General features: G+C 38.1%; 1 protein-coding gene across 1 annotated transcript in view; it reads left to right on the plus strand.

The window, feature by feature from the left end:
- FLII (FLII actin remodeling protein) overlaps nt 1–22500 on the plus strand; it is a 116333-nt gene that overhangs the window by 65355 nt on the left and 28478 nt on the right. Inside the window, exons 9-19 of the mRNA XM_053694603.1 lie at nt 1506–1663; nt 1807–1891; nt 2521–2668; nt 4384–4517; nt 11444–11656; nt 12152–12331; nt 13834–13916; nt 15130–15204; nt 15297–15380; nt 18189–18360; nt 18506–18610. Coding sequence (XP_053550578.1) covers nt 1506–1663; nt 1807–1891; nt 2521–2668; nt 4384–4517; nt 11444–11656; nt 12152–12331; nt 13834–13916; nt 15130–15204; nt 15297–15380; nt 18189–18360; nt 18506–18610 — 1437 coding nt within the window. The remainder of the gene's footprint in view (nt 1–1505; nt 1664–1806; nt 1892–2520; nt 2669–4383; nt 4518–11443; nt 11657–12151; nt 12332–13833; nt 13917–15129; nt 15205–15296; nt 15381–18188; nt 18361–18505; nt 18611–22500) is intronic.

Here is a 22500-nt window from a genome sequence, read left to right on the forward strand (position 1 = left end):
AAAATTACATGCTCTGTCTGAATCATTCAAGTTTAATTTTGACTCTCCTGTCCCCTTAAAGGGACATGAAACCCATATTTTTCTTTCTTGATTTAGTAAGAGCATGCAATTTTAAACATCTTTCTAATTTACTTCTATTATCTAATTTGCGTCATTCAATAGTTATACTTTGCCGAAAACCATGGTTCACCCATGTGCATTGCTATTTCTTCAATAAAGGATATAAAGAATGAAGCAAATTAGATAATAGAAGTAAATTGGAATGTTGTTTAAAATTGTATTTTCTACTTAAATCATGAAAGAATTTTTTTGGGTTTAGTGTCCCTTTAATTTAAAATAATTTGGTGATGCTTTAAATATAGATGATGATGATGATGATGATATTAATAAGCTAGTGTCTTTCTCTTCGTTTGAAACTTAACTTCTTTCTATAAAGGCATACTGAGGTAGGCACATGAGTGTGCACATGTCTTGAGCACTAATATGGTAGAATTGCTTTTCATACAAAGAAAAAGATAAAAAAAAATTTGGTAATCAACAGAGCTCAGTTGCCTGTATTAAGGAATGGTGCCCACATAGGGTGCACCCTTTTTTTTGAGCCCACTTGTGATTTTCACGGCAGAGAACTTTCTTACATTATAATAAGGACAGCCTAGCCCCAAAATACCAGGAAATTATCTTCTGCCGATCCTCCACTCGCATGTCAGACTGTATTAAGCAGATCGATGATGAATCCGGCTTCCTCCAATCGTTGCATCCTCCACAAGCTGGATATCAAAGGGGCCACACATTAAACTTTACAATGACGCTTCTTTTTTTAAATACTTACCTTTTTGTTATGGTAAACATACCGCCAATCCTCAGCCCGCAGATAGACGATGAATCCGGCTTCCTCCAATTGTTGCGTCCTCCACAAGCTGGACACCAAAGGGGCCACACAACGATTGGAGGAAGCCAGATTCGTCTATCTGCGGGTGGAGGATCGGCGGTATGTTTACCGTAACAAAAAGGTAAGTATTTAAAAAAAAAAAGCGTCATTGTAAAGTTTAATGGCTTAAAGTGCCCCTATTTTTAAGAGTATGTTTAGATACTGGGCTTTAAATCATAAAACTTTACGATCACTTTAAATTTTTAATCGAATTGTTATTGGTGGGTCTTGATTTTAAGACACAAATATTTTCTCTCCCATTTATGGTCCCTGTTTCTCTCTTTGTCTCTTGCACTGTCCTCTCTCTGGCTCTAGTACTGACTTTTGTTCTTGATCTCTGTATGTCTTGTTCTCTCGCACACATGTTCATTTACGGTCTCTCTGTTATCTCTTGCTCACTTTTGCCCTCTCTCGCTCTTGCTGTCTCTCACTTGATCTTGCTTTCTCTGTTACTTTGTCCCCCTCGTTTTTTCTAGCATTTTGTTGTTCTCTCTTTTTCTCGATCTATTTCAATATAATAATTTTTTTTCTTTTAAATCCGTACTTTCATTTACTCCCCGATCTTCTTGATTTCCAGTCTGCTATCTGCAAGCTGGCCAAGATGAAGAAGTTGTATCTGAATTCCAACAAGCTGGACTTTGATGGAATCCCCTCTGGGATAGGGAAACTCTGCAACCTGGAGGAATTCATGGCCTCTAACAATAACTTGGAATTGATCCCTGAGAGCTTGTGCAGGTAGCGGGAATAGGGAAGTCTGTAAATAGGCGGGTCAGTCTTTCAGCCCATATGTTACATTCTGTCTGTGCTAGCGCCCCCTGTTAGTGCTCACAGCGCCCCCTTTAGTGCCTCCCCTCTTATCTCTCTCTCTTACTTTTCAGGTGCATTAAACTGAGGAAGTTGGTGCTTAATAAGAACCGTCTGGTCACATTGCCGGAGGCTGTGCACTTCCTCACTGGTCTAGAGGTTAGTTGTGCTGTTGCTACTCTTTGGTTAAAAGTGTTCCTTGATATAAAGTAATTTTGTCCAATGCCCTTTATCTAGCTCCCTAATTCTCCATTCCAGGCAATGGCCTTAGCTCTCCCTAGTTACAGCACACTTGTACTGTACTAAGCATATGAGTGTCTTTGTTAATATTTTTGTTTTAGTGAATAACTTATCTTTTGTTCACCAGTCTTGCTAGTGGGAAAAATTCCAATGTGGCCCTTTATATGTAAAGGTTGGACACTTTGGATTTACAAGCACAATAAGATCTCAGTGGTGCACTAGCTTACCGTAAAACCAGTACTATAAGTGCCCTGTCTAAATATACAGCACCATTTCAATTAAAGGGCCAGTAAGCTAAAACAAGAAATATAATATTCATATGACAAAGCACTCTTTTAAACATGTTACAGATATTTTGCGTGTAAAAGGGGACAGATTGTTCACTAGATGATAATACTAAGTTCCACGTCTCTATTGGCGGTCAGACTAAATTTCCATTAAATGTATTAATGTTCTAAGTGAAAACCGTAGCATTTTTGGATTTGTGTTGCCTCCATCAATTCTCTGTCTTGCTGCCCCTTTGGATCTGAGCAAATATTCTCTTGCAGGTTCTGGATGTGCGAGAAAACCCAAGCTTGGTGATGCCACCAAAGCCAGCCGAACGCACCTCAGAATTCTACAACATTGACTTCTCACTGCAGAACCAGCTGCGTCTTGCCGGGGCTTCTCCTGCCACTGTCGCTGCTGCAGCAGCAAGTAAGGGGCTTCATCAGCTGTGACAAACTCACTGGCTCTTATCTATAGCAGAGTTTCTCAATTCCAGTCCTAAAAGGCCACAATTTCATGATAGCTGAACTAGAACACAGGAAAAATAATCAGCTGATAAGTAACCATGGTTACTAACCTGCTCTCACCCATCAGCTGATTATTTCACCTGGGCCTTAGTTAAAGGGACGTGAAACCCCCAAAATGTCTTTCATGATTCAGGTAGAACATACTTTTAAACAACTTTACAGTTTACTTCTATTTTACAGTTTGCTTCATTCTCTTGGTATCATTTGTTAAAGGAGCAGCAATGCACTACTGGTTGCTTACTGAACCCATGGGGTGAGCCAATGACAATCGGTGTGTGTGTGTGTATGTATATGTGTGTATATATATATATATATATATATATATATATATATATATATATATATATATATATATATATATATACATGCAGCCACCAATCAGAAGCAACCACCCATGTGTATTGCTGCTCCTGAGCTTACCTAGATAAATCCTTCAACAAAGGATAACAAGAGAAGGATGCAAATTAAATAATAGAAGTAAATTTGAAAGTTGTTTAAAATTGTATGCTCTGTCTGAATCATGAATGGCTAATTATGACTTTATTGTCCTTTTTAAGATATCATTAAAATCTGGCCTGTAAGGGGTACTTAAAGGGACACAAGTCAAAATGAAACTTTCATGATTCATATAGCGCATGCAAATTTAAACAACTTTCCAATTTATTTCCATTAACAAAATGTGCACAGTCTTTTTATATAGTTACAGTTTTTGAGTCACCAGCTCCTACTGAGCATGTGCAAGAATTCACACAATATACGCATATGCATTTGTGATTGGGTGATAGCTGTCACATGATATAGGAGAAATGGAAATCGACATAACTTTGAAATTTATCAGGGAAAAAAATCAAGTGCTATTGCATTGTCTTGTTATCATGCCTTTGCGGATAATGCAAATCTACTTTATTTACTGCTCCTTTAAGGACTGGAGGGGAGAAACACTGAGCTCTAGCATCTGATGAAATAATTCCTAAGCATTCCAGTCAGTGTTTTAAATGGGTGCACACAGTGATGTCCTTTTTCTAGCAAAATCAGTTACATCATTACAGAAGTGACATTTGCAGCATAGCCATAATACAGAAGTCTAGTCATGTGTGTCACTCTAGAGAATATTAGATAAGGATTAACTTGGTGCAGCAGTATTCAGTGTGTTACAGGCTTACGCTGATTTGACCATTGCAGGGAACATTGGTGGTAAATTATAGGCCATATCACCCAAGATGTTTATACAAACAGTATGTTCCAGGCTGGTAGAAGTGTAAAATATAAATGTTTAGGGCCAGCCTGTAGCTTAAAAGAAAATAGGCATAATTTATTTAAAATTCTGCAAAAACAAGCTGTATATGTATGTGTGTGTGTGTGTGTGTGTGTGTGTGTATATATATATATATATATATATATATATATATATATATATATATATATATATATATATATATATATATATATATATATATATATATATATATATATATTGGAAGCGAGGGGTTAAATGTAATGCCCTTTCCCTTTAAACTGGTTAGAGAAAAAAAAATGCCTGCTTTACATCTATTTGGTTAGCTTAAGAACACTTTTTGAAGATATGAAATGCCTACTTATCTTCAAACATCTCAACAGGCGGCGCTACAAAAGACTCTTCCGCAAGAAAAATGCGCCTGCGCAGACGTAAGGATTCCACACAGGATGACCAGGCCAAACAAGTGCTGAAGGGGATGTCCGATGTTACCGAAGAGAAAAATAAAAAGATACAGGTGAGGTTATAAGAGTCTCAGGCCTAGATTTAGAGTTTGGCGGTAGCCGTGAAAACCAGCGTTAGAGGCTCCTAACGCTGGTTTTAGGCTACCGCCGGTATTTGGAGTCAGTCAGGAAAGGGTCTAACGCTCACTTTTCAGCCGCGACTTTTCCATACCGCAGATCCCCTTACGTCAATTGCGTATCCTATCTTTTCAATGGGATCTTTCTAACTACGGTATTTAGAGTCGTGTCTGAAGTGAGTGTTAGAATTCTAACGACAAAACTCCAGCCGCAGAAAAAAGTCAGTAGTTAAGAGCTTTCTGGGCTAACGCCGGTTTATAAAGCTCTTAACTACTGTGCTCTAAAGTACACTAACACCCATAAACTACCTATGTACCCCTAAACCGAGGTCCCCCCACATCGCCGCCACTCGATTAAATTTTTTTAACCCCTAATCTGCCGACCGCCACCTACGTTATACTTATGTACCCCTAATCTGCTGCCCCTAACACCGCCAACCCCTATATTATATTTATTAACCCCTAACCTGCCCCCCACAACGTCGCCGCCAGCTACCTACAATAATTAACCCCTAATCTGCCGACCGCAAAGAGCCGCCACCTACATTATAGCTATGTACCCCTAATCTGCTGCCCCTAACACCGCCGACCCCTATATTATATTTATTAACCCCTAATCTGCCCCCCTCAACGTCGCCTCCACCTGCCTAAACTTATTAACCCCTAATCTGCCGAGTGGATCTCACCGCTACTATAATAAAGTTATTAACCCCTAATCCGCCTCACTCCCGCCTCAATAACCCTATAATAAATAGTATTAGCCCCTAATCTGCCCTCCCTAACATCGCCGACACCTAACTTCAATTATTAACCCCTAATCTGCCGACCGAATCTCGCCGCTATTCTAATAAATGGATTAACCCCTAAAGCTAAGTCTAACCCTAACACCCCCCTAAATTAAATATAATTTAAATCTAACGAAATAAATTAACTCTTATTAAATAAATTATTCCTATTTAAAGCTAAATACTTACCTGTAAAATAAACCCTAATATAGCTACAATATAAATTATAATTATATTATAGCTATTTTAGGATTTATATTTATTTTACAGGTAACGTTGTATTTATTTTAACCAGGTACAATAGCTATTAAATAGTTAAGAACTATTTAATAGCTAAAATAGTTAAAATAATTACAAAATTACCTGTAAAATAAATCCTAACCTAAGTTACAATTAAACCTAACACTACACTATCAATAAATTAATTAAATACAATACCTACAAATAAATACAATTAAATAAACTAACTAAAGTACAAAAAATAAAAAAGAACTAAGTTACAAAAAATAAAAAAATATTTACAAACATTAGAAAAATATTACAACAATTTTAAACTAATTACACCTACTCTAAGCCCCCTAATAAAATAACAAAGACCCCCAAAATAAAAAAATGCCCTACCCTATTCTAAATTACAAAAGTTCAAAGCTCTTTTACCTTACCAGCCCTGAACAGGGCCCTTTGCGGGGCATGCCCCAAAGAATTCAGCTCTTTTGCCTGTAAAAAAACACATACTATACCCCCCCCAACATTACAACCCACTACCCACATACCACTAATCTAACCCAAACCCCCCTTAAATAAACCTAACACTAAGCCCCTGAAGATCTTCCTACCTTGTGTTCACCTCGCCGGGTTCACCGATCGGTCCAGAAGAGGGTCCGAAGTCTTGATCCAAGCCCAAGCGGGGTGCTGAAGAGTGACGTCCATCCTCGGGCTGAAGTCTGGATCCAAGCGGCGGCTGAAGAAATCCATCATCGGGATGAAGTCGGAAGTCCATCATCGGGATGAAGTCTTCTATCAAGCCGCATCTTCAATCTTCTTTCTTCCGGAGCGGAGCCATCTTCTTCCCAGCGGACGCGGATCCAACCTCTTCAAGCGACGCCTACTAGCCGAATGACGGTTCCTTTAAGGGACGTCATCCAAGATGGCGTCCCTCGAATTCCGATTGGCTGATAGGATTCTATCAGCCAATCGGAATTAAGGTAGGAAAATTCTGATCGGAATCAAGTTCAATCCGATTGGCTGATCCAATCAGCCAATCAGATTGAGCTCGCATTCTATTGGCTGTTCCGATCAGCCAATAGAATGCGAGCTCAATCTGATTGGCTGATCCAATCAGCCAATCGGATTGAACTTGAATCTGATTGGCTGATTCCATCAGCCAATCAGAATTTTCCTACCTTAATTCCGATTGGCTGATAGAATCCTATCAGCCAATCGGAATTCGAGGGACGCCATCTTGGATGACGTCCTTTAAAGGAACCGTCATTCGGCTAGTAGGCGTCGCTTGAAGAGGTTGGATCAGCGTCCGCTGGGAAGAAGATGGCTCCGCTCCGGAAGAAAGAAGATTGAAGATGCGGCTTGATAGAAGACTTCATCCCGATGATGGATTTCTTCAGCCGCCGCTTGGATCCAGACTTCAGCCCGAGGATGGACGTCACTCTTCAGCCCCCCGCTTGGGCTTGGATCAAGACTTCGGACCCTCTTCTGGACCGATCGGTGAACCAGGCGAGGTGAACACAAGGTAGGAAGATCTTCAGGGGCTTAGTGTTAGGTTTATTTAAGGGGGGTTTGGGTTAGATTAGGGGTATGTGGGTGGTGGGTTGTGATGTTGGGGGGGGTATTATATGTGTTTTTTTACAGGCAAAAGAGCTGAATTCTTTGGGGCATGCCCCGCAAAGGGCCCTGTTCAGGGCTGGTAAGGTAAAAGAGCTTTGAACTTTTGTAATTTAGAATAGGGTAGGGCATTTTTTTATTTTGGGGGTCTTTGTTATTTTATTAGGGGGCTTAGAGTAGGTGTAATTAGTTTAAAATTGTTGTAATATTTTTCTAATGTTTGTAAATATTTTTTTATTTTTTGTAACTTAGTTCTTTTTTATTTTTTGTAACTTAGTTCTTTTTTATTTTTTGTACTTTAGTTAGTTTATTTAATTGTATTTATTTGTAGGTATTGTATTTAATTAATTTATTGATAGTGTAGTGTTAGGTTTAATTGTAGATAATTGTAGGTATTTTATTTAATTTATTGATAGTGTAGTGTTAGGTTAGGTTTAATTGTAACTTAGGTTAGGATTTATTTTACATGTAATTTTGTAATTATTTTAACTATTTTAGCTATTAAATAGTTCTTAACTATTTAATAGCTATTGTACCTGGTTAAAATAAATACAAAGTTACCTGTAAAATAAATATAAATCCTAAAATAGCTATAATATAATTATAATTTATATTGTAGCTATATTAGGATTTATTTTACAGGTAAGTATTTAGCTTTAAATAGGAATAATTTATTTAATAAGAGTTAATTTATTTTGTTAGATTTAAATTATATATATATTTTTTTTAATATTTTTATTGAGGTCGAAGTTTTGGCATACAAGTATAAGAGTATGACATTACATGTTAGTGTTCCAAAAGGCATTTCACTCAAATTACATATTAAAAGAGAGAAAAAACATATGCCATTAACAATGCCCACCATGTCAGAGTGCATGAAATAGATTACAAAAGAAAAGGACATACAACCAAGTACATCACACAGATTACAAAGTATGCAAGTAATGTCTGCTATATCTAAAGGCATAATAAAAATTTCAAATCAATACTTTACAAGCAGCAAATAATGTCTGACATAAAACTCTGATAAGGAACAGTTGCTATAGAAAAAGAAGAAAAATTATATATATATATATATATAAAAAAAAAAAAAAAAAGCACATGCCAATACCTATCTAAGCCTTCTATACTGATCGAGAGGCCACTCTTGGACCTCCACCTTTATGGGGTGATGGCATTGACAGAAGACTAATTGGAAAGGAGGAGACCACTTGTGGATCTCATCATTTGGACCTCAGAGTTTTATTTTATTATTTTGCTATGTGTTTCAAATAAAAAGGGGGGCAAAGCAGAAATCTATCTAGCAGTGATGATCTACCGGGGGATTCCCGCTGTTAGTAAAATGGCTGCAAATCAGATTAAAGGTATCAATTCAGTTTCACAATGAGTACTCAGATTATTTAGCGTGTACAAAAATTCAAAGGGAAGCATAGTTTTAGTACCTATAGAAATCTGTACATGTGGCTTACTTAGAGTATAGTGACAGGTTATATTTTCATAAGGGTTATGCTGAGCTAAAATAGAAGTAAGAAAGACCCAGACTGGTCTTCAAGTCCTATATTGAAAGTAAACTGGGACTTGTTTATGAGGAATAGTGATAAGCCAGCTATCACATTCATGAGGTCAATAATAAAGGCCCCCACCTAGTTCTCTATAGTTTTAAAAGACCGTCGCCTCGGCCGCAGACAGCAAGTCCTCAAAACACTACAAGGAAGGGCAGGGAACAAACACTCCCGAGGGTATGTGGAGGAGTTGGGATAGAATATTGCTTGTGTGAGGTTGTTGCATCTAGATTAGAAAAAGCATTAATGTTTGCCCTAATGGTACATAACAGGAAAACATGCAACATCTAAGATGAGTGTGTACCAAAAGCAGGTAAAGAACTACAATTGCTTCTTATAAAGGCGGTTAATTTAAATGGTGGTTTAAAGCGCTAGTTAGCAAGTGCATTGGAAATATAGGTATACATTATCTATTATTGGCATATAAAATATAAAGACAGCAAAACATGAAAACATGAAAGTGTCCCAAGATATATATATAGAAGAGTTCATGTAGCTTTAAGTGTCCAATTGAATAGCCAACCGTGGGGGTTCGCTACCTCAGTCCGCTCATATGACAAGTAGCAGCCTACACCAGACCTCAAAACAAAACAATAATACCGGGCTGATTAAGCAGATGAAACATGAAAATGTCCCCCAATGCATGCATGAGAGTTTATGTAACTCTGAGTGTCTAAACAAAAAGTGAGCTGTGGGGGGTTTACCACCGATATCCTTTTATACGATAACTGTTAACCCACACCAGACCTCCGCTCAGCAATGTAGGGTTGAAAATACTGATACTGAGGGCAGCTATGAGAACCCAAGTATGCTTGCCTGTACAACGCAGCGTAATCCTCCATGTAGAGCCACCACAAACAGGAGCCGCTCCATGACAGTTTTCCAGCACGGGGTGAAATGGTAAATAAACCTCCCAGAGTCGGCATGGCGATCTGCAGTATCGCAGTAGCCGAGCGTGGGGTGTCAGATATTTTTGGCTCCCCTGTGCAGACAGGCTAGGAATCTTCATGGGAGATGAGGATAAAGTGGTAAGCATCTGAGTTGGTTCGGTTAAGCTTGCTGCAATTGTATGCGCTCTGCGTTCAGAGATAATTAGTGCAAGGGCTTTCTCAGACGTACGATGGTCTGCTTGAGGCAGCACTCCCCACGATACACTACCGGACCTCTCACTCTCTACGGAGGGAACCAGCTTAGGCTCTGGGTTTGCGTGATGCTGTGTAGTCGTGCCAACTCCATTTCCCCAGGTTGTGGCAAGTTCATGCTCAAGCCGCACAAAGTGTTCACTCAGCAGGGCAGCAATCTTATTTAGTAAGGTACTTTCCATGGGATCCATCCGGCACTACTGATGAGTTAATCCCCGTATGGTATGCATAGAATCAGTACTTGTCTTAAGCACTGCGTAACGACAAAGGCCCTAGGGCGCTCTGCCGGGGGGTTAGATGAAAGGCCTTAACCTTGTTAGTACTCCGGTAAATTATAGCTGACCTTCAGGGTAAAAATATTGACTGCTAAATGATGGGCTTCTTTAGTAGTATCGCTTACAAGATGTTTGCCCAAGCGATGGTGGTTACAAAGGTTGTTTTATGATAGATTAGTCCAGAGCCTTTCAGGAGCTAATAATTAAGCGACCTATCATGGCCGCCGCCCGGAAGTTCCCCCGATTTAAATTATATTTAACTTAGGGGGGTGTTAGTGTTAGGGTTAGACTTAGCTTTAGGGGTTAATACATTTATTAGAATAGCGGTGAGCTCCAGTCGGCAGATTAGGGGTTAATACTTGAAGTTAGGTGTCGGCGATGTTAGGGAGGGCAGATTAGGGGTTAATACTATTTATTATAGGGTTATTGAGGCGGGAATGGGGCGGATTAGGGGTTAATAACTTTATTATAGTATCGGTGCGGTCCGCTCGGCAGATTAGGGGTTAATAAGTGTAGGCAGGTGGAGGCGACGTTGTGGGCGGCAGATTAGAGGTTAATAAATATAATATAGGGGTCGGCAGTGTTAGGGGCAGCAGATTAGGGGTACATAGGGATAATGTAAGTAGCTGCGGTTTACGGAGCAGCAGATTAGGGGTTAAAAAAAATATGCAGGGGTCAGCGATAGCGGGGGGCGGCAGATTAGGGGTTAATAAGTGTAAGGTTAGGGGTGTTTAGACTCGGGGTACATGTTAGGGTGTTAGGTGCAGACGTAGGAAGTGTTTCCCCATAGCAAACAATGGGGCTGCGTTAGGAGCTGAACGCGGCTTTTTTTGCAGGTGTTAGTTTTTTTTTCAGCTCAAACAGCCCCATTGTTTTCTATGGGGTAATCATGCACGAGCTTGTTTTTGAAGCTGGCCGCGTCCGTAAGCAACTCTGGTATCGAGAGTTGAAGTTGCGTTAAATATGCTCTACGCTCCTTTTTTGGAGCCTAACGCAGCCATTCTGTGAACTCTCAATACCAGAGGTATTTAAAAGGTGCGGCCAGAAAAAAGCCAGCGTTAGCTACGCGGGTCGTTACCAACAAAACTCTAAATCTAGCCGTTAGTCTCTTAAATTTCAAAAAAATTTCAGTAAAGTTATTTCTGGTTCTTGTTGTTGATGGCTTCATATGGAAAGTTAATATTTATAAGAGGGAAAGTGTTCTATATTCCCACCCTTGTTTGATTGATTTTCTAATATGTTGTCCACTCCCTCCAACAGGAGAATGGAGACATGAAGTACCCTGACCTTAAGGCGAGGCGCTGGGACAAAGGCCTGGAGAAGCCTCCGTTAGATTATTCTGAATTCTTCTTGGAGGACGTGGGGCAGATTCCTGGATTGACGGTTTGGCAGATTGAAAACTTTATTCCCATCATGGTGGACGAGGCCTTACATGGCAAATTCTATGAGGCTGACTGCTACATAGTGCTGAAGGTGACTAGAGAGAAGCCACATTGTAAAGTTTTTATAAACAATTAGCATTATAGTTATACATTTGTGCTGACATAATCATCGTTAGTCTTGCCTTGTATTGCTGTGATTTGTACCTGTTATGTGCTGTTTGTGATCCCTTTAATCAAATGATTACTTTGACGCTATGTTTCTGTCTTTCTCAATTTTCCCTCTTTCTCGTCTCACTTCTTAACTATCTCTTTTTTGCCGTTTCATGCTCTTGCGCGCGTTTCACTTTTTTCTTTCTGTTGCTTTTTCACCCTCTTTCCTCTCCTCTCACTTTTTCGTTCCTGTCTCTCTTCTTATAATTTTTTTTCTATTTTGCCTTTTCACTCGCATGCATTTCACTTTTTTCTTTCTTGTGCTTTTTCCTTGCACCCTTGTTCGTCTCTGCTTTTGTCTTTCACTTTCTTGCCTTTTCACTCTATTTCCCTGTCTTTTCTCTCATCATTTTTCTCATACTTCTTCTACGTCAAGACATTCCTGGATGATAATGGAGCTCTGCACTGGGAAATCTACTATTGGATTGGACAAGAGGCGACTCTAGATAAAAAAGCCTGCTCTGCCATCCATGCAGTCAACCTGCGCAACTACCTGGGGGCTGAATGTCGCACCATCAGAGAGGAGATGGGAGATGAGAGCGAGGAGTTCAGTCAGGTAAGGGAGATGAATTGTCAGGGACAGCACATATGAAACGGGTGCTTTGTACCTTTGCGCTTTCCTTGTCGTTTGGAGTAAGGCAGAGTAGATACCATGTTTCTTGTGATGTCTCCGGTTCAGCCAATAACACCCTGCATGAGAGAGAATGTAGAAAGAGCAGAATAGTGTGATATTGTTTTATTAAAGAAATACATTACTCAAAGATCATACACTCACATAAAAAAAACTCAATTGTCATGAGGTATAAACAAGGGGGTATTAAAGGGACGGTCTAGTCAAAAATAAACTTTCATGATTCAGATAGGGCATGCCATTTTAAACTTTCCAATTTACTTTTATCATCAATTTTGCTTTGTTCTTTTGGTATTCTTAGTTGAAAGGTAAACCTAGGTGGGCTCATATGCTAATTTCTTAGCCCTTGTTGATGGCCGCCTCTTATCTGAATGCATTTTGACAGGTTTTTCAAAACTAGAGGGTGTTAGTTCATGTGTGTCATATAGATAACATTGTGCTCACGCCCGTGGAGTCAGCACTGATTGGCTAAAATGCAAGTCTGTCAAAAGAACTAAAATAAGGGGGCAATCTGCAGATGCTTAGATATAAGGTAATAGATAAAAAGTATATAAATATAACTGTTGGTTATGCAAAACTGGAGACTGAGTAATAAAGGTATTATCTATCTTTAAACAATAAAAATTCTAGTGTAGACTGTCCCTTTAATAGCTCTCCAAGGCTAATATTCACACAGTCTGTTCTGGTATATGCTTTGCGCTGAAAAATGCTTTAAGAGAAGGTATTGGGACCGTACACAAAGTTCCCATTTTTTTTATATATATATATATATATATATATATATATATATATATATATATATATATATATATATATATATATATATATATATATATATATATATATATAGCCACTCAAACAAATGCACTCTCAGGTCTTGTAAAGGAATAACAAGGTTATTTTTATTGGAACGTTTTAGGATATAGGCTACCCTTCATCAGCATTCGCTTACTGCTTCGTTCAATCTAACACGGAGAACAGTCTTGACAAAGGTCACTGTGAGGACAGAAACGTTGACTGAATTTATGAATCAATAAAATGTATGCTTATTAAAACCTGTGTGTGCCTCTACTCTACATGAAAAGTTTCTACCTATCTACCATAGAGTGCACCCAGGCAACTCAACGTACAGTGAGTGCTTGGATCCCAAAACCAGATATATATATTGTGTGTGTGTGTGTGCAATAGTCATAAGCGCCTTAGGGCGGCTAACGAGTCCCTTACACGTTTCACAGGTCCCGTTCCTTCTTCCTTAGAGGTTAAACCAAAGTCTAAAGCCTGAATAAAAAGCGTAGGGCCTTAGACTTGCAATTGGTTTACCCTCTGCGGATGAAGGAACGGAACCGTTGAATATAAAATTAGAATAGAATTTGAGTTCATTGTCCATTTAAGCACCTATATTTATGTGCGATTTCTTTTTCCTACAGGTTTTCGATAATGAAATTTCATATATAGAAGGAGGATCAGCAAGCGGGTTTTACACTGTAGAGGATGCCCAGTACATCACTAGGTAAGGAAGAGCAAAAGGGATATTGCGTTCTCCAAGTCCCCCAGCCGCAGGCATTGCAGATATTTCTTGTAAGACAGTAAACCCCTTATAATCGCAAAAAAATTCTGTTGTGTTGCTATAGAATAACATATGTCACATCTTAAAGGGACATAAAACCCCAATATGTATTTTCTTTTATGATTCAGAGCATACAGTTTTAAACAACTTTTACAATTTTTTTTCTATTATCGAAATTTCTATTACCCTCTAGAGATGTGCACATCGTAACCTAATGAATGAGAATCTGTGCAAATCCAGATCTCAGTGTATTACACTCTCGCTAGATTAAATGCAACTCCAAAAAGAGCCGACTGCGGCTTGCGGCCGCCAACTTCCTCATTAGGTGGGATACAATGTGCTTCACTACCCACCATTTTGGCTTATTTGGAGGAGCCAATCTGGGCTTTAGTCCACAGACAACAAAGCTAGTCACTGTTATGAATTTAGTTTAAAAAAAACATTTTTTTGCCGTTATCTGATAAATCCAATGTGGCACATATATGTAGCAGAGTTAGCCTTGAATCAGCAGGTTGTGAATTCATGTGGATTCCCATTTTGGCTGGAATGTCCCTTTAAACTCATACAGCAGTATCAGTTGTTTGATAATGCTCATTGGCTGGTAGATATGTCCTGCTAATTTTGATTGGCTGTTACGGCACAAATGGCTATTAGTATGAAGTACACAGATGTTACTGCTGTATAATAATTATATATAGTAAAAAAACTTTGCAATACATTTTCCTGTAATTTCGCTTTGAAAATTAAGTTTTCCAATTCGGAAAATTGTAAGTTCACATGGTCTACAAGCCTAACCCTGCCACAAATCTATCTGTAAATGCCCTCAGTAGAGATGGAATGTTCGCTAACAAAATGACAGCGGCTAGCTGTGCCTTGATTGGCTCCTCCAAATGGCGTTGGGTCGAGTTTGACTGTTAAAAAAAACCATTGCAGCAGACTCGGTATCAATGCATTAAAATTTTGCGAATACTCATAAAGGAAGTTATTTTATGCAAGACTGCAGAACATCGTGTAATTACAAGGTGTTTGATGTCCCCTCAATATAACCAATATAATTGCACAGAGGCAAACATTCTAGAAATACAACAGTTTCATATTATAACCTAGGGTTCCTCTGTGCACACCGTACTGCAGCTAACACGATCCTTTCTTGTAGACTGTACAGAGTTTATGGCAAAAAGAACATTCGCTTAGAGCCGGTTCCTCTGAAATCTTCATCGTTGGATCCTCGGTACGTGTATTCTGTTTACTTTAATAGCAAGATGTTGCTAGAACGCTGTTTAGATTTCCTCTAACCTCTGTTCGTTTTTTTTCTTTTTTCAGGTTTGTGTTTCTGCTGGATCATGGCCTGGACATTTATATCTGGAGAGGAGCTCAGGCCACATTGAGTGGCACAACCAAAGCAAGGTGACATTCTGCTCCATGCTTACACTCCAGTTATAGACACAAGTTTTATGTTCGTGCTTAAAAATGTCTGCATGCTTTAACTTAAAGGGACTGTATTTTTATTGTTTAAAAAGATAGATAAACCCTTTAGTACCCATTCCCCAGTTTTACACAACCAGCACATTTATATTAATAAACTTTTAACCTCTGTGAGTACCTTGTATCTAAGCATCTTCTGACAGCCCCCTGATCACATGACTTTTTATTTATTATCTATTGACTTGCATTTTAGCCAATTAGTGCAGTTTCATGCACAACTCTACGGGAGAGAGCACAACGGTATCTATATAATATAACAATGTTGGTTGTGCAAAGCTGTGGCATGGGTAGTAAAGGCGTTATCTATCTTTTTAAACAATAAAAATTTTGCTGTTGACTGTCCCTTTAATATGCACTGAGCTTGGTATGATTTTTGAAGCCTGGTCTAGGCTATGGTGAACTATTGACCTAAATAATGTTTTGTCTGCTGTTGTCGCTGAGGAAAGGAAGTTCTAGTTAAGAAAACAGGATGAATCTAATTACGGATTAGCTCATAATGATTTTTTTGTTTTCGTTTCCCCTGATTCGTATCACATGACCTATTTGCTCTTATTTTAATTGCTATCACTTCTGCTATATTGTTTATTTTTATATTTATGGAAAAATTATTCTTCATCAATAAAGATGAGTGGGGGATATTGGAAGCCAGAGAGCTCTTAAAGCTTAAAGGGACAGTCAAGTCCAAAAAAAAAACTTTCATGATTCAAATAGGACATGTAATTTTAAACAACTTTCCAATTTACTTTTATCACGAATTTTGCTTTGTACTCTTTGCTGTCTCTGCATTTGACAGTTCACCACTAGAAGGTGTTAGTTCATGTGTTTCATATAGATAACATTGAGCTCATGCACGTGAATTTACCGAGGAGTGTGCACTGATTGGCTAAAATGCAAGTCTGTCAAAAGAACTGAAATAAGGGGGCAGTCTGCATAGGCTTAGATACAAGGTAATTACAGAGGTAAAACGTGTGCAATTATAACTGTGTTGGTTATGCAAAACTGGGGAATGGGTAATTAAGAGATTATCTATTTTTTAAAACAACAAAAATTCTGGTGTTGACTGTCCCTTTAAGCTTTAGCTTAAAGGGACATATAATTCAAAAATGCATTTTCTGTAAACGTTTAGATTACAAGTGGAGCACAGAAATGTAAGTCCTATTGTAGGCTAAAATCTCTGGAGCACAATGAATAGCGAATCTATTTTAGAGTTCATAATAGAAGTCCAAAGTTTTTTTTTTTTTTTTTTTTTTTTTTTTTTTTTTTTTTTAGAGCTCAAGAGAGATTCTACGGCACGCTAATATCTGCATATCAGATAAAGCAGGTGCGCTAAATCTCTCGCACAATAGACAAGCAGTAAAATTCATGTTGGATATCGCTCGAGCGCTGGTTGTATACAAGTAGTAAAGTTCTTCATGTAGTTCTCAGCTATACTATTTTAATGAAAGTTAAGCATTAAAGACTTCATACATATACATAGTTATGGAATGCTATCTATTAAAAGTATAGGGTGAGCTTTGAATACAAAATTCAACCATCCACCTGTAAAACCACACTGTGCGTTACTATTTGTACAGGGTTGTTCAAAAGATAACGCACCCTGCACTTAAAGGGATAGTCTATAGTTAAAATTAAACTTTCATTAGTCAGAGCATGCAATTTTAAACCACTTTCTAATTTACTCCTATTATCAATTTTGCTTCGGTCTCTTGGTATCTTTATATGAAAAAGCAGGAATGTTAGCTTAGGAGACGGCCTATTTTTGGTTCAGCACCTGGGTAGCACTTGCTGATTGGTGTCTAAATTAACAGTGTTGGTTATGCAAAACTGGGGAATGGGTAATAAAGGAGTTGCCTATTTCTTTCCAATGGCATGTAGAGTCCATGATTCCATTCAATTACTGTTGGGAATTCAAATCTTCGCCACCAGGAGGAGACTGACACCCCAGCATAGCTTAAAGGGACAGTATACATTCATTTTCAGCTCTGTTTAGCTCTGATGAAAAGGTAGCTGGAAAGCCCAATGCAAGTGGGCAATAAGACACTTCCCCCCCCCCCTCCCCCTTCTTTTGCATATGAAAAGACCCTTTACATAAACAGGAGCAAGCTGGAGTAGGTAGCTGACGGTATTCACATAAAACTTTGGGGCTTGGTTAGGAATCTCGGAGCAATGTTATTTAAAAATAAGCAAAACTATACTTTTTTTTTTTTTATATAACTGTATGGGCTATATAAATGGATCATCTACAAAACATTTATGCAAAGGAAAAATGAGTGTATAATGTCCCTTTAAGTATCCCTCCCACTTCCCATACTCCCGAGTCATTCTTTGCCTATGCAAAACTGGGGAATGGATAATAAAGAGGTTGCCTATAGTTTTAAACCATAACAATTTTGAAGTAGACTGTTCCTTAATATACTTGAAAGTTTCTATCATAACCCATCCCTCTTCACTAAGCCATACATATTTAGGTATTTGTAAGTTTTATTATTTAGACCACGTACCATTTTACTAGCTGCCCTTTTGAACAGATTCCAGTTTGATATCTTTCTGGAGATATGGCCTCCAGAACTGCACATAATACTCAAGATGAGGCCATAACTAGTGATATGTAAAGAGACATCCAGTAGCATTTGAGATGTTCATATTTGATGCACTTCTGGATTTTAGATGAAGCTTATTGGGGTAGAAACATTGACGTGTGCGCATTACTTACTGTACCTCCACTTCTAGGCTGTTTGCAGAGAAAATCAATAAAAATGAGCGGAAAGGAAAAGCAGAGATCACCCTTCTTGTCCAAGAGCAAGAAACACCAGAGTTTTGGGACGTGCTGGGAGGACAACCAGAGGAGATCAAACCCTGCGTCCCTGATGACTTCCAGCCAACACGACCCAAGCTGTACAAGGTACACAATACACAGATGTTATGTATTCATCCCCATGTTCCCAAAAATCCTGCAACGTTTTTGGTTTTATTTTCCCTTCTGAGGTTTGTAAATGTGATTTTTATGTAAAATAAATATAAAATCAAAATATCTTCTTTCCCCTAAGGTGGGTCTCGGTCTGGGCTACCTGGAGTTACCGCAGATTAACTATAAGATATCCGTGGAACACAAGACGAGGCCAAAGGTTGACTTGCTGCCTGAGATGAGACTGGTGAGATATTTACCGATATCGCTGATCAGCAGTTTTTGTGTATACTCTGTTGGTAGCTTTACACTTAGACTAAGTTTGCCAGATCATAAAACTGTTAAAGGGACATTGAACCCAAAATTTTTCTTTCATGGTTTAGAAAGAACATGCAATTTTAAACAACTTTCTAATTTACTTCTATTATCTATTTTACTTCATTCTCTTGATATTCTTTGCTGAAAAGCATATCTAGATAGGCTAAGTAACTTCTGATTGGTGGCTGCACATAGATGCCTCATGTGATTGGCTCACCCATGTGCATTGCTATTTCTTAAACAAAGGATATCTAAAGAATGAAGCAAATTAGATAATAGAAGTGAATTTGAATGTTGTTTAAAATTGTATTCTCTATCTGAATAATGAAAGACAAAATTTGGGTTTAATGTCCCTTTAAGTGAATATAATTTAATGGGATAAGAAACCAAACATTTTCTTTTGCGAGTCAGACAGAACATAACATTTTAATAAAACGTTCTAATTTACTTCTATTATCAAATTTGCTCTGTTCCAATGAAATTCTTTGTTTAAAAGATACTTAGGTAGGTGTCTGGTGCACTACATGATAGGAAATAGTGCTGACATCTAGTGCTCTTGCAAATGGATAATATCCTTGCAAATCTGCTGCCATATAGTGCTCTAGACACGTGCACGCTCCTGAGCTTACATACCTGCTTTGCCATAAAAGATTCCAAGAGAACAAAGAAAATTTAGATGATAATGCATGTTCTACCATGAAAGAAATATGTTGGGTATCATGTCCCTTTTAATGAATTGTAGGAGAGCAAACTCTTCCTAGAGCACATGGGGAAATTTTAGCAAAGTTTGCATTGTTTTACAGTCCAAGAAAATACTTCTTGAATATCCTTCACCTTGAATAACTTAAAGTGCCATTATAGTTTAAAGATTGCATGCTCTAATTCATTAGTGTATGTCATTTTAAGACCCTGCACGTTTATGTGTTTAAACCCAGCAAAGGTGTTAAACAAACAGGAGTAACAGCAGTGCACTGCTGGTCCTGAGCAGAAACTGCCACTGACCCAATCAGCAGCGCTAAACCCTGCAAAGTGGTTAAACACATAGAGGTGAAGGGTCTTATAATAACATGCTCTATGGAATTAGAAAATTGTCTTTTTTATAATGGCCCTTTAAAAGCTTTTTACATTTTGAATTGCTGTCCCTTTTTTAAAGTGGGGTTGTCCAACCAAAGGCTAATCTTACAATACCCAAGTATCTGCCCTCGGTCTTCTTTTTCTCCAATGGTATCATTTTATATTTGTAGACGTTGTGATCTGTGTATTTGTCATTTTGTGCTGTTTCTTTTGCTACTGTTTTGACATTTGTTTACATAGAAGTATTGATTTATATTGTTTCAGTTAAAGGGATATTGAACACCTCTTGGGTTTGTGTTAAAACGGTGCTAGTCCCACGCTCCTTAGGAGTCCAAACAACACTCTCTGTCACCTGGAAACCAAACAAATTAAATAGGTTTTAAAAATACTGCAAATTGCCTAAGCCGCCAGCTATGATAGAGTTTCCTTTTTCATCTGTCTAGGGCAGAGCTTTCCAAACTTTTCATGTTGGTGACACACTTTTTAGACCAACATCATGTTGCGACACAGTAATTCAGTTGTACTGGCAAACAGGAGGTTGAACTAACTTGTTTTAAGAGATACGGACACAAACATAAATTATATAATAACGAAATGTATTTACCAGTAACAGTATGTGCAAGAATTAAAAAAAAGTTTAACACCAATAGCTACTTACTAGTTTAATGGGATCTATGAGGTTGATGGGATGAACACAGTTTCTGAATATTTGGTGGAATATTAGATAAAGACACTCGCATTTCATCATCAAGCATTTTTAAGCTTCCACTTCCTATCCATATATCAAGAGCAGGAGCAGCAATGCACTACTGGGAGCTAGTTGCAAAAAAAACCCCAGACTTCTGCTCAGCGTTTAAGCTGCCGCCCTCAGAGCTCGGTGAGTCCGATTGACTACTTCCCGCGCTGCAAACACACTGCTGTCCCACTCACTGACTACACATGCAGTCAGGAGCAAATTAAGGAGACTACACGTGCAGTCAGGAGCCAATTAAGGAGACTACACGTGCAGTCAGGAGCCAATGTGTACCGCCAATGGGAATAGTTTCAGTTCCCACTGAGCTGCTCCAATAGGTTAAGATGATCTGTGATCCCCCTAGGTATCAATCACGTGTCAACCATGTGATATGCATAGCAGGCAGGCGGAAAGTCAGAAACCCCCAAAAATGTTTTTTTTAAATTTAAAAAAAAATTGTGCTGAAGCAGGGACACACCTACACACTGCTGCTGACACACTAGTGTGTCCCGACACACAGTTTGGAAAGCACTGGTCTAGGGAGTGTGGGACAAAAGCACAATTTGTACACAAAAGTAAGAAGTGTTTGGTGTTCCTATTATTTGAATATCTAAAGTTTCGTCACTGGTGTTAAAAGTGCTTAAAAACAAACGACTGTCCCCTAATTTGAAAATCTTGGAAATCCCTGCTTTTTAAAGAGACAGATCAGACACATACCCCTCCCACTCGCATTCTCAGAGCATTTGTTGCTTTCAGTGCCCATATATAGAATTAGACTGCACTAAAGAATGCATAATATTCAGTATACGCACATCTAATTCTAATTATGTTGTAGTTTATTTTCCTGCAGAGATCAGAAGCATGAAGTGTGGCACAGGGATTATTTAAAGGCTTATTTTAGTTTTGTATGTAAAACAGTTGTATTACCCACTTTTACAGGACATTTAGAGGAAAAGGTTACCGGAGTTATATTAAAGGGACATTTTAATGCAAAAAAATGACATGCTGTAATTCATCAGAGCATATATTTTTTGGATAACTATGTGGTTTATCCCCGCAAAGGGGTTAAACGCATAGCTGAAGTCTTACTCGGGAGCCACAAGTACTGCAGCTATCTCAGGCCTGTGATTAGTGGCTTTGTGTGACTGCTATTCCTGATTGGTTCACTGTCCATATTCTGCTTTGGAGCCTCACATCTGTCTCCTGAGCAGTTTTATTTAACCTCTTAGAGGTTTGTTTTGTTTTGTTTTTTAATCTATGATCAGGAATTATCGATCTAGGAATAAAAAAAAAATCTAAACGTATAAACTTCACAATTAATAATGAATATCAAGACATGATAATATCCTATCACTAAAATCTACTAAATAAATAATACTATATATTGCTCATTTCCTTTTTTTTTTTTTTTTTTTTATATTAATAATAAAATAAATCCTTAAACTTATCTAATTAGGGATGTAATTAAGAATGTTATATGTTTGTGATGTACTGTCATTATTTATTTTCCTGTAATTTATCTCTAAAATGATGGGGGGGGGATTTAATTTCTGTGTGAAGTGAAAGAGAGCATTTTCAGTACTGTAGGGATAACCTTGCTATATTCTACACATATATGCTTGATCAGTGCAGGATCTCATTAATATCTGTACCTAATTAACCACAACAGAGGCGATAACTATCTAGACAGAAAAACAATGCATATTTTTGTTAATAAAATGACAATTTAAACACTTGAAAAAAAAATATTTTGTGTGCAAGTGATTTACAATGCAGTGTGTAATTGCTGATATAGGCCTAGTTTCCATTGACGTGGTAAAAATACAAATTTGCCATAGACTTTAATGGAGATCCCAGAGGCAGAGATTTCCTTCACTTTCTGCGATGAGAAGTTTTTTTAGAGAATTTTTTTGCAGGTCATTTTGAAATAAAATGTAATTGTAAATTAGGCAGTTACACTAAAGCACCAGTTCATATGCAATGTGTCGATTAACTAGAGAATAAAGCAATTT

The sequence above is a fragment of the Bombina bombina genome, chromosome 11 (genome assembly GCF_027579735.1).
Source record: "Bombina bombina isolate aBomBom1 chromosome 11, aBomBom1.pri, whole genome shotgun sequence".
In the NCBI taxonomy this organism is placed as follows: domain Eukaryota; kingdom Metazoa; phylum Chordata; class Amphibia; order Anura; family Bombinatoridae; genus Bombina; species Bombina bombina.